The following is a 13,872-nucleotide window of genomic DNA, read 5'->3' as shown; positions in this document are numbered from 1 at the left end:
GAAATAAAAAATACGAAAAAGAGATTAGAAGTTGCTGAGTATAAACCACAACAATTATAAAGAAATTTTTAAAAAGTATAAACAACTAAAGAGAGAAAAAAAAAACGATTCCAATTTGATCTGCTATGCAACGGTAGAGTTATATAGATCAATCTCTATTATTTTATTAGATTATTAATTCAATGGCTTCGAGCTTAAAGTCTTCGATGTTGTTGAAAAGGGATGAGTTGAGATATAGGGTACCCAGAATTCTAGTATTACAGCTCTTTAACCAGCCTCGTAATTTAGGCCATTAAATTATCCGCTATTTATGGAGGGCATTTTGTTTCGTGTTATTGAACATTTTATTAGCCAGCATGAAAACGTTACTTTTAAAAATAATACAAAAAATAAAATAAAAGAAGCGCATGGTAAAAATTAAAGCCAAAAATATTAAGAAAAGTATAGCATATAGTAAAAAGTAAAATATTAAGTAAAAATTAAAGTAAGGGAAAAAGTTAAGTAAAATATAGTTAAATAAAGTAAAGCGTTTAGCAATGCAAAAGAAAGCATAAAGCTAAGTACGTAAAACTAAGTTAAAACTCAAAGTAAAAAGTGAAGCGTTAAGGATAAAGTAAAGTAAAACGTAAAATAGTGAAGTAAAGTGTAAATTATGGAGCGTGTAAAGTAAAAAATTATGTTAAAAGTAAAGTAAAGCGCAAAATCAAGTGAAGCTTAATTGAATGTAAAACGTAATTTTATGAACTGCATAAAGTAAAGTAAAGCGTAAAGTAAAAAGTAAAGAAAAAAGAAATTAAAGTTAATTAACCCATAAAATAAAAAAATGGCTAATTTTAAGGAAAATATATCAAAAGCGGATGAGAGATCATTATAGGGGTTGGTGAGCAGAGCGGAATTCCACAGATATAGTAGGGAAGATATGGTAGTAGAAATATATATATAGTTCCTAATTGATACCATATTAATCTTTTTAAACAATAAAAAAAGAAACAATGAAACTTTTAAAGTTATTGTTAATAAAAAAAATTCTTAAACTTAACAGAGAAAATTCTTTTGAGTTCATTGTTCCAATACATTGTTTAAGATGTCAATCGATGTAAAGTATAATATATTTGTTGGTTTAATTTCTTTCGTAATTTGACTTCCTAAAGGTTGCGTTCGTTTAGATCTGAGGGGAAAAAAATATCCTACATCGTCCATTTAAATGCTTAAACACTTCCTAAAAATCCCTGCTTTATTTGCAATAGGATATTGCTTAGTCCGCGCATCTTCTTCTGATAATTTGAAATGGCACGGATTTTCACTTGCGATTGCCTCCAGTTTGGTATTAGTCTTGTGGAACGAAAAATTTAGGAAAAGCTGGAATGGAGCGAAAATCATTGAGGCACGCAGTGAAAGTTCCAATAATTTGAGTTGCCAGTCTTCTAAATTCTTTGATGAATCAACTAATGATGCAGGAATTGAGAATATTTTTACTACATGTAATAATGAGACAATATTAGACGATGATACCAGATCTGACCAACCAGAGACTATGAGGCCAATCTGCAGTCAATGGATGCAAAATAATGATCATTTCACACCAGATGCTGAAGAAATTGTCAACGAAGAAAAAGATCTTGTCTATGCTGAAGAAAACTTGACACACCATCTCTTTGTCAAAGATGAGACAGCAAGCATGAGTGAAACTCCCTCAAATGCTGATATCCCTTTAAACTTACAACTATATAAAGGTGTTGCAGATAGAGGTGAAATAGATGGTCATCTTGAAGAAGTTTCAGTATCGAGCAAAATCAAGGCTAGCACAAAAATGGAGGAAATGAAAGTCTCAGACATGGAAATCGCAAACAGCAAGCAGATCTATGCTGGCCATGAAGACTGTCTGACAAATGTAACATCAAGCATCAGTGAAACTTCATCAATGTCTGATATCCCTTTACAATTACAACTAGATGAAGGTGTTGCAGACAACTACGAAGTAGGTGATCATTCAAGAGATAATTCAGCATCGTTGGAATGGAGCAACAGCAAAACGCTTTTAGTGGAGGAGCGGAAAAAGTTACCAAATCATAGACGTTTGAGACGAATCTTCCGAGCTGTTGGCAGATTTCTTTTACGTTCAATGACATGTGGTGGAAGTTGTGGGAAACCTTAAATTTTACTTCCATCCTTTAAGCTTGTACATATTTGTTACCATTTTAAAAAAAAAGCAGGAAACTGAAAATAATTGCAAAATTTATAGAAGAACTGGAATGTGTGTCAACTTAAGAACTGATTTGGTTTGTCTTAAAGAAAAGATACGATTGATATAAATGGAACTGCAATCGAATGATGATTTGGTCAAAACTGAGCCAAATGACATTAAACTGAAGGTAAGAGGAAAGTGCACTTGAGGCAACAAGACAATAGTAATAGAGAAAGTATAGGGTGAAATAGTCATTACTTCATAGGGTACAATAGTAATACTAAATTTTATGCCAAATCACTGTTAAATTACACACCTGGCCGCAAAATTGTTTTAATTAACTGCTAAGCTCTTGCAATAATTAAAGTTTTCATCGATTTGTTTCTTCAAAATTACAAAATAATAATAAAAAATTTAATTTAATTTACTATGTGAAATTACATAGTGTATTTACATTTAAATTTAAGTCTGCTTGCATAGAAATACATATAAAATGTATGTATAATGTGTAAATGATATATAAATTGACGTGCAAGGGTACATAGAATTCCACTTATGTAAGTATGAATGAAAGTATGAATGAGTGTATGAATGAGGATTGATGAAATTTTTATTTATTGCAAGTTCTGATATTTTAATCTTAAAATTTAACTAATATAAATGTATCGGATAAGGGTTTTATATTTGCCTTAAGTCACTTTTCCCTTAGAGTGTTATTAACATCCTTGTGTCAAAAGAGAAAGGTTTAAGACTGTTCAGATGTTGGCCTCAGAGAAAGATTAAAGAATGATATGATGTTGGTGATAGAGAAAGAAATATGATTAGAAAAGATGTTGGAACTTCAGAGACTGGATTAAGATTGTTCAGATGTTGGAATTGTGAAAGTGTTATGATTTGGTCAAATATTGTTTTTTTTCCTGCTGTTTCTTTCGGTGAAAAATTTTATATTGAGAGCTGGAGTTTCAGTGCTCAATGATTTATATATATGTTTGGAAAATGAATCAAAATTTTAAAAACAATGCTTCTGTGTTTTAATATGCTCTATTAATGTCCTCACGTATAGTCTCTGATAACATCTTGTTAATTTTATATAAAACCACTTCACTTATTTAGGGCGATATCTCTCCATATTGAAAAACGTAAGGGCTAACGTCGCCACTATTTTGAGAGTGCAACTTAATATTACATTTTGTTTAGCTGCGCAAAAGCTATGACTTAAAACGTGTAGTTAAAAAGGTGCATGAAAAATGGTTAAAAAATGGAGAAATGCAAAATTTTAAATTTTAAACTTTGTTAATGAATTATTTACTGTTAAATCGGAATAAAAGAAAATCCCATTTGAACAGTTCTGTGTTGTTGCTAACCCTCAATTGTTAGCTAAGCTAAATCCAAGGCAGAGTTGCTGGTGCCATGGCGAAGTCCATGGCACCAGCAACTTTGAGCATATCAAGCACATTGAGGGGATCCACAAGAGATCCCATGTAGGAAGACTAAGGCAGTCGAGAATATGGTCGGTTGTAGCTTGACAAACTCTTCTCAGAACATGTAGGGTAAAACTTTACTTTGTTCTTGTATTTCATAGATTTCAGATGAGCACTGCGAAAACGAGAAGTCAGTCTCCTCTTTTCTGCTGCACTGGAGGGACAGGGAACAACCAGGGCGATTAATCTGATACCAGTGGTGAACAGGAGAGACCGCGACACAGCGTAGATTGATAAGGCGGAAATACAGTCAGGGATGCTAGAGAAAACAAAGTCTCAGCTGCGACACTTTTTAGCAAGGTAGTCTACAGACTCATTGCCAGAAAATGGCCGAGGCAGCTTGTGTCTCACATCTAATCGAAGTCGTAGAAGAGGAGTGTAGCTTCCGTGGTCACTGAAGATTGGAGCACCAAGAGTTGGAAAGCTGACTTCGCCAGCGGATTTTAGCTGGGCATAATGGAATAGCCTTCCCGACTAGGGTAGTCGTACCAAGAGTAAAATTTCCGACATACTTCACCCATTCTGCCCAGTAACACCCCCTCGCCCCGATGAGGCAATCAACAGGACTGGACGGGGTGAACTGTTCTGTAATCCATAGAAATGCAAGCTGAAGTTTGACGTAGTGAAAGAGCATTTTCTAATGGTGAACTTAACGCGGTTTTGTTTGAAAATGTTAATTTTATACAATTTTTTAAGGCAAAATGCTAAACTTGAACAAAATCGGTCGAATAGTCTCCAAGAATTTGAATTTTAAAGAAACGTGATTTTTACGAAATTTGATTTCTCTTGTCCATTTAGCAAACAATTTGAAAAGTTTAATAAAAAACGATAGATTTTCCAGTAACCCTATGGTAATAACAAAACATTACTTTTTTATTTGAATCTATGATTCTTCTATTTATTGACCAATATATTCGAAACGATGAGTTTAAAAACAGGCCATCTATTGGGGATTTCCAATGGAAATTACTTGTTTTCGGTCTCATTTATTCTTTTGTAGGAATTAGAGAAATATAACGATAGGTCACATTTTCAATCACGTTTACGTGAAAAACATTAATATTTTTATGTGGATAACCTGGCGTTTCTGCAAATTGTGTTGCTTCACAGCAGAAATTTTGGATTTTTGTAAAAGTTCCTTTCTGAAAACAATACTTAAATACAGTAAAAATTTTCTTGTAAAAATTTCATGTTTGGAAAAGAATTTGGATTTTTACTGTAATGCCCTACACTGTAAAAATTCAATTACTGTGTCAAATTACTGTATTAAGTATCAACACTTTGAGAGAATCCTGTAAACTCCTTTCTACCGTAAAATCCATTTTTACTCTTAAACATTATACTGTCATTTTTTCAGTACTATTTATTTATTTAGAGTGATTTTACAGTAATTATTACTCTAAAAGTTACGCTATATCAGATTTCTTTTGTTCCAGTAAAATGGGTTTAATGATTAAAATACAGGCACCCTGAGTGCCGATACTTTTTAAAGTAATTTGATCTGTAATTTTTCACAGAATAGTAATTCTTCAATTATACATTTTATTTCAACTTCATTCCCAAAAAAAGATGATGCTTCGAAAATTAAACATTTTATACTTATTATTTCAAAATTTCATTCACTTCATTTACCAATTTTTAGGTGCGAAAATTATTAAAACTTAAATTGTTTTATAAGTTAAATAAAAAAAATTATAATTTTTTTAAGTTACTTATATTTAGAAAATTTACCTTACATTTCATAATAACCCAAAGTTTCAATATTAAAATCATTTGTACATTATTTTCTGGCATTTAAGGCACTGAATTACAACTACAAAGTTAATTATCTTCAAATAAATGGTCCAAATTATAAAAAAAAAATATTACTCTTAAATTCTGAGCAAAAGTTTTATTTTATACTTATTAATGATCTTACACCAAAATTTAAGTTTTCAAAAAATGTAAAAATTCTAATTATTACTCTTTAAAAACGTGCTTGTTTAGGAAAAAGACAGACACGTTTTTATAAAAATATAATATGATTCCTCTTATCAAATAAATGTCGTGTTACATATAAATATATCATGCATAAAATATGTTAAATAATTGTATTTTTTCCCATATAAAAATTAGTAGTAGTGGTGAAGTTCTGGGCAATACTTTTAAGACGAATGAGCAGAAAAAAATGAAGGAGAAAAATAAGGGCCTTTTTTTCTATTTTAAATCAAACGTTGAAAAAAACCTGATTAAAAAGAGACTTGTCAAGAATGAGAAATGCTGGTCATTGATATAATTAAAACAGCTTTTTTTCGCTCTTTAATCATTTATAAAGCTATTTAAATGAGAAATACAAAGCCTGTCCTTTAACTTCATTAAATCTGAGTTTTTGAACAAATGTACAAGCAGTTCGAGAATTATATTCTTAATTTAAAAGTAGATTTTGGTTCCACTTTTTTTTATATCCTTTTATCATTGTTTAAAATAACAATTAAATTTTACGAGTAATCTTTGTCAGGCCTTTTGTGCTCTATAAATCTCCGATTTTACACAGAAACTGTAAAATAATTTACACAAAAAGATAGTTTTCTAAAAAAATAATCCGGAAATTTATATTTTATCAAATCTTTTTCTTTTCTTATAAAATTGCTTGCTTTTTTTTTAAATCGTTTGCCCTTTATAAAGTCGTTAAAGATTTAGCAATAACAAGGCACTTGTTTTATTCTAATTTGTTTAGAATAAACAGGCGTAAGTTGTGTGACATTTTGAAAACTTTATTTTTTATCTTTAAATATTTTCCTTATGTTTTTGTTAACTAAAATAAGAGAGTTTTAGTTACAGAGAAAGATTTGCTTTCTGAGGACCTGTAACTGAGCCAAAGCAATGCATTTCCCAAAGTTTCTCCTTGCCTTAGCTACAAGTGCCCCCTGAATAACTTAAACAGGAAACGTTTGTTGCTGTAGTTATGAAAAAGAAACCCTCAAGAAATTAAAAAGCAACTCTCACCTATGAAAAAGAAACCCTCAAGAAGTTAGTGTCTTGGACATATTTTTATTTGCTCCTGATAATTTCCTTTTACAATTCTCTATAAAACAGGATAAACTTTATTATAAAACATAATGAACTCTACTATAAAACGTGATAAACTTTCCCATAAACGCATAAGAAGATAACAATTATAAATTATCAACAAAAAAAATAATACTTATGCGTATTCATTCTTCTATTTTTTTAAAAAATGGATGGAAATTGTTCATAATTTAACTATGTATTATATTCAACATAGAAATTAATTTAATAACAAAAAAAAAATAAAGTGAATTTAAATTATCACAATCAAGTTGCCATTTCGAAGATTGAAAGAAAAAACAATTTTGTATTCATCAAAACTAGACATTCAAGAAAAAAACATCCAAGTATTTCTTGGAAATAAAATAAAGCAAATAAACCAAACAAAATTCATAAATTACAAGTATTCAATCGAATGGTTCTGTATACGTAATATGTACTAGTATTCAATCTCAATACTTCGAGGGGGTAACCTCAAACGTGCTAAATAATTTGTGCAGACGATATTTAAGTTACGAAATCAGACACAAAACGTATTTTCTCTGAATAAGCATGCCTTTTTTTCGACGAATTCAAATTTCTAACGTCCCCCCCCCACACAAATATAGGGGGTAGCCGCAATCTGGGTATGGTCCCAATAGTTTGATCAAGAGAGCAGTCCAAAATTTGGAGATCTTAATGTTAATTTTACTTTTTTCGTATTTCACCATATCTCTAGACTTGTTTTAAGTGAATTGAAAAAAATTTTCACACACTTATACAATTCCTTTATTCAAAAATAATTGCAAAATCCCAAGAAAAAAAAATTACTTAAAAAATTTTTTTTTTATTATTTTATTATAATTTTAAAATTTTAAGGTATGCAATTTTTTTACATCATTTAAAAGAATGTAATTTTAAAAAGAATGCAAAGCAAAATCAAACATTTGAGCAAAATCGGTCGAATAGTTCCTGAGTAATCGAATATTAAAAAATGTGTTAACCGAAAAAAAAGTATGTTTAATGAAAAAGTACGTTTTCGTGTTACATTTCGTAACTTATCGTCTGCACAAATCAGTTAGCATATTTGTGGTCAAGCCCGTGAACCTTTAAGTTAGAGTTCTAGTGCATGAAAATCCGATCATTAGATCAAAAGTAAACCAGGGTAATTTTTTTGTACACTGTACGCCTTTCCACACAAAAGTGGCTGTAAGCATCTATTTGCGCACATATTATGCTTATTTATTTATTTACATTATGCTTATTGTTTAATGTTTATAAAAATATCAGTCACTATACTTTTACACAAAAAGCGCAACATAAATTTTTGTTAACTCTACACACAGGGGAAAATGTAACTATCATGATGCGATCCTTTTATTATGAGATAATTTTTACCTTTATACTTATTTTTTTCTTAATCTCTTAAGATCCAGAAACAGGGATATCAAAAATTAAAGGACATCAGGATTAAGGAATATCAAATATTATACCTTGTATAGTATCACTATGATAAACATTAGTTTTATAACGTTTTCAAAATCCGTGTTTACCAAAGATTAGCTTAAAAATTAAAAATCATTCCACAAAGGCGAAAAAAAAAGACACAAAGAAAATTAATTTTATAAATAAAAAAAAAACAATATTAACAAATCATGACAATTATTACGCACAGGGAAGTTACCTTTACTCAGCAATATTAGAAAATAATTTAATTATTTAAATATTATTTATTTCTATAGTACATTATTGAGTTCACAACATGAAACTTCTGTCGTGCGTAATGATTTGTATAAAATTGAGCACTTTAACAACATTTAATAAATTCATGTCTATAAAATTAAATTTAATTACTATAGAAATCACTATCTCCGAAGAGCATGTTTTGTAGAAAACGGAAAAATCAAAAAAAAAAAATTTAATCTCATATAGATTACAGTTTAAGGTCTATATAAATTTACCCGTAATTTAATACTGTATTGGGCTTGAAAATTTCATAAAAAGATATATTTTTTAGATTGATTCGTTTTAAATATTTCGAAAAAAGGAGCATTTAATTTAAGAATAAAACTCTCTAAGAATAAAAAAAAGTCAAGGAAATAATTTTGCTGAAAATATGTTTAAATCAGTTAGAAGTTCGTTAGTGTTTCAAAGTAAACATTTAACATTTTTCTGAATAATTTAAGCAAGTAAAATAAACGTGAGTTGTTATAATGACAAAAAAAAATTCTTTTTTATTACAATTTATGAAAGTACTATTTGTTTTACGATTTTCTACTCCAAAAAGTAGTACTAAAAATTTTATAAAATATACTGATAACAATAATAGTATTTAAAGTTTTAAAATACCTCCTTTTTGTATAAATATATATTTTTATGAATCGGCTAAATATATTAGTGTATAAAAACAGGGTTTAAATATTTAAAGATTTCCTAAATATCGTCAAAACATCGTTCACTGCATATTTTGTCGATCATAAAATTATGTTCTAATAATTGTTTTACATAAAATATGCAATTTTATAAGTATTTAGTTAAAAGTTGCTAATATTACAACATTTATAACTTTTTTCTCTTTAAAAAAAAACCATTCTTAAATTTTTGGAATATGTAGATAACTACACAAATAAGCGAAGAAATACATATTAAGATAATCAATATTTAGAAAAAACGACCTTTTATCATTCATTACATTTTTGATAATTATAAAAGAAATTAAATATTTTAGGCAAATTAAATATTTTTAGCACTACAGAACGTAAAATGAAGTCAAATTACATTGTATATAATGATTAGAATTTCTAATTTACTTTTTAAAATATTTCATTATTTTATTACATAACATACAAAGTATAAAGTAGTTAGTTTAACAAAAATGTGAGAAATTGACATTCAAGAATTATTTTTTTCATAATTTTCGAACAAAATTGAATGCATTAGGAAATTATATCATTCGAGAGTTATATAAAATTTGCTCAATTTTAGCGTTTTTCAGATTTACCTCTTTGCGTAAAATTTAAACCAGAAGTTATACAAATAATGTACCATAATGTAACAGAAAAAAAAATCTCGTTTAAAAAAACTTTTAAATAACCTTGAGATGTTATGGTGATTATCATTTTAACAAAATAATGTCAGTATTTATTTATGTTTTGATATTATACAGAATTTAAAATACTTTGAAATGGAAAATAAAACATACAAATAATGTTAATTTCACAAAGAGCAAAAAAGGAAGAAGGTTGAATTTTAAAATTAAGGACAAACAATTTTCTAAAGAATATCTTTAAAATCGTCTGCAGAGATTTTAGAGAGCAATTACATTAATAATCAATGCAAAATATTGCAAACATTTCATCAATCTTTTAACCGTTCCTTACAAACGTGCACGTAACATAAAATGGGTTTATGGAGTTTTACGTTTGTATGCACATAATTTCTATTTACGGAGTTTAAAAAACACAATGTACTATTTCACAATGTAGCTATTTTCTTTAGAATTTTTTTGGTTCTTATCGGTTAAAGGTACAACAAAGCCAAATTCGCCAACTTGAGGAAGAAGGCAAAATTCTGGCTTATACAAATTACTGATAATGCACATATATATTTGATACATCTATGTGCACGGGAACCGCAAATGCATTACCGTATGCACGGCTACCGCTAATGCATACATATCGCTAACACATGCATGTATCAAATATAACAATACTGTTACCATTCATGAAAGGAATAAATATATATGTAAAACAAAAATAACGTGGATCACTATTGATAACTATAACTATCGAATACAATAATATCGAGAACATAGTGAATCAAAACTGTAATATCGCGAATATTAAATTTATTTTTTCCAATGCCCACCTGGAGAATGACCTTTCGTCATACAGGCATCTGAAGGTCAGATTTGTTGGCCACTCTTTCAGGGGCGCCATATTAGGTGGGTCAACGTTGCCCTTACAGTAGGAACAGATACTACAGAGAATGAAAGAACATCCATGCCTTGCCCGGGATTCGAGCCCAGAATCTTTCTGATGCAAGGCCTGTTCCCTGATCCCTAAACAGGCTGGTCGATGATATATTAACATAGCTATATTAACATACATATGTAACACGTATATATTACATTATGCATTATATACGATATATTAACACAGCTATATTAATTAATTACGATATTTTACGGAGTGTTAATAAATTTTATTTTGTTAACTAAAATATTGGCAAATGTAAAAAAAGAGCATACATATTTTTAAATTGAAAAACATCACGATATATTGTTAAATATCAATATTTTTCACCAATATATCGGGAAATAAAAATTCGTTCTATCGCTTACAGAGATCGAGGTTCATATTAGCGATAACTCGGAAAAGCTGTCGCCAACACAAGATTTTGATTAGTACTATTTCATCCTATTATTGCAGAAATTGGAAGACATACAAATAATATTAGTTCTACAAATGAGACAGGAAGCTAAACTTTAAGCATACGTAGTTTAAAATTATTTTAAAGAATTACAATGATAATTAATGTAAAATATGTTTAAAAATAATTTCCACTCACGCAAATAATAGGAAGTTTAATTGTGATTGATGATTTTCTAAAAAAAATTAAATTTTACTATTTTCTTTCGAATTTCTATAATTTTTTTTCTGTAATTGAAAAATATACAGATAATTTTTTTCCACGAAGAACAAAGAAAATAAGTAGAATTTTTATTTAAATAAAGCAAAACTATTTTCCAAAAGGCAGGAAATATTTCTAACTAACCAGAGGAATTATTTTATATATAATATCATTGAAAGATATATAATAAAATACTGCAAATATTATAATTTATATATATATACTATTAATAATTGAAAATACTGCAAATATGAAAACATTTTTTAAGCAGTTTACAGTGGAGTTCGAAGTAACGCAAAATTACCTCATGCACACAGGCATGACTATATTACATCGTGAAAATGAATCTATTTTAAAAAACTATAAATTCATCATTTTAGAATTTCCTAGCTTTTTTACAAAAGTTGGAAAGCATACAGATTTAGTTTGTAACGCTAAAAATAATAAATAAAATTACAATTGAAATGAACAAAAATTGTTCTGAAAAAAAAAGAGTTTTTAAATATCTCAGATAATTAAAATCAATATGAACCTAAACAAATAAGTTAACGAATTTCCATCTTTCGTGTCCAATACTAAGTTCTCAATATCGAGCACAAATTCTCAATGAAAAATTTTATCCATCACTATAATTTTATTAAAATAGTATATTAATTTCAAAACGCTTTAAAGTTTTTTTAAAACGTTCGTAAGAAAAATACGAAAAAGTTTGTTCCATGAACAAACTGAAAAGCAAAGTTATAAATTTGCCTTTTTATCCATTACAACTCTATGTCCAAGACAAATACTCAATGAAAAATTTTATCGATTGCCACAATTAAACTTTAAAGTTTTTTTAAAACGTTCGTAAGAAAAATACGAAAAAGTTTGTTCCATGAACAAACTGAAAAGCAAAGTTATAAATTTGCCTTTTTATCCATTACAACTCTATGTCCAAGACAAATACTCAATGAAAAATTTTATCGATTGCCACAATTTGAGGAAAATTAGTATATTAATTTCAAAACGCTTCACCTATTAGTTTTTAATTTTTAAAGAGAAAAATAAGAGGAAAAATAGTTTCATGAACAAACTAGAAAATCATGTTATAAAGAAAAATAATTAAATTCTTAAATGAATCATATTTGTAATCAATATTAACCTTAATAAACAATTTAACGAATTTTCCTCCTCTGAGTCCAATACAAAGTTCTATTTAATATCCAATGTAAATACCAGTACACAAATACCTATACACAAATACCTAAAAATTTTGTAAATCATCAGAATTTAAATGAAATAGTATATTAATTTCAAAACGCTTTACCAATTTTATTAAAATGTTTAATAAGAAGAATACGGGGAAAGTTAATTCTATCAATAAGCTGGTATGTAAAGTTATATTTTTAACAAAAAACGATGAAATTCTTCTACTATAATAATTTCTAAAAGCGAAAAGAAATGTTCCGAATTCAACAGGTGTAAAAAAAAAAGAGATCAAAAAGTTTTATCACTATAATTTTTGAGGAGCTATCACTGATAATGGAAAAATACTGTTATTTACCTATTATTATGTGATTTTCATATTTGTCCAGGCAATCATTTTCAGTTTGTATTATATTTCCATCTTTTGGCACTTCAGCACTCATGTTCGGTTACAACCCGGTCGCATAACTCCTCCTACCACTCTCTGAAAATCACTTTTAGAATAAGTTATTCCGAACGGCAGACGATAACTTTGGAACGTCCATGAGAGCAGACGATCTTTCGTGGCAAACAATTTATCTGACGTTTCAGCCGGTCTTGCCCTAACGAAAGAGTGGTGATGATTGGCGCGCCCTCACCGAAATGTTTTTTTCAATCATCCAGCTGTCTTTTTTTTTCTTTTGTGAAAAGATAAATTAGGTAATGATATTTAACAAAGAAGTAACTACAACCGTGTTTCCCGGAAATTTCTTAAAACTTCAAACGAACTAGAAATATTTTAAAGAAAAAGATTTTGTAGATAGCTTGAAAGTTTTTAAATTTTTTTAAAATTATTTGAAAACTCACAATAACATTTTAAATAAAATTCTTTTATTAAACTGAAGTATTTACTAATCGAATAAATTTTATTATATTTATTTTAGAAGATCGAGATAAACTACGATGCATTGCTAAAATTCGGAAAATACTGTAGAATTGAGAGAATTTTGTGTGATTAAAATCGTAATGTTAATCTTAATCGGTTTCGTTAAACAAAAATTTTAATAATTAAAATATTTATAACAGTGTTAAAAATTCATATACAAAATGTGAAATAAATAGCACTTGAATAATTTTTTAAAAATAAAATTTTTTTGCTGCAGATTACAAAAGTATTTAAGAGCTTCCTTTTACAAAAATTGTCAACCCCGACCCAGATTTATTTCAAGTTTTTCATTTAACATAGTGCTAAAATATATAATCTTGCATTTCTCTTAAAACAAAGAGTTTAATAAAGTTAAAATATTTATTACATGAAATATTTTTAAAATATTTCGCTTAGAAACTATGTTCCTGCGCGCGATTGATATTTTCGTAAAAACA

The 13,872-nt window shown here is 28.3% G+C and overlaps 1 protein-coding gene across 2 annotated transcripts in view; it reads right to left on the bottom strand.

Annotated features, from left to right (window-relative positions):
* LOC107454469 (corticotropin-releasing hormone receptor 2) overlaps positions 1-13,096 on the bottom strand; it is a 152,473-nt gene extending 139,377 nt beyond the window's left edge. For both annotated transcript variants that reach the window (XM_016071676.4, XM_016071677.4), the window contains exon 1: positions 12,869-13,096. In XM_016071676.4, the coding sequence (XP_015927162.1) occupies positions 12,869-12,953 (85 nt within the window). In that variant the 5' untranslated portion in view covers positions 12,954-13,096. The remainder of the gene's footprint in view (positions 1-12,868) is intronic.
* Between the last annotated feature and the right edge of the window lie 776 nt (positions 13,097-13,872).

Source organism: Parasteatoda tepidariorum, chromosome 2, assembly GCF_982258835.1.
Source record: "Parasteatoda tepidariorum strain Cologne lab strain chromosome 2, Ptep-v5.0, whole genome shotgun sequence".
NCBI classification, from domain to species: domain Eukaryota; kingdom Metazoa; phylum Arthropoda; class Arachnida; order Araneae; family Theridiidae; genus Parasteatoda; species Parasteatoda tepidariorum.
This window is presented reverse-complemented; position numbering and strand designations above follow the sequence as displayed.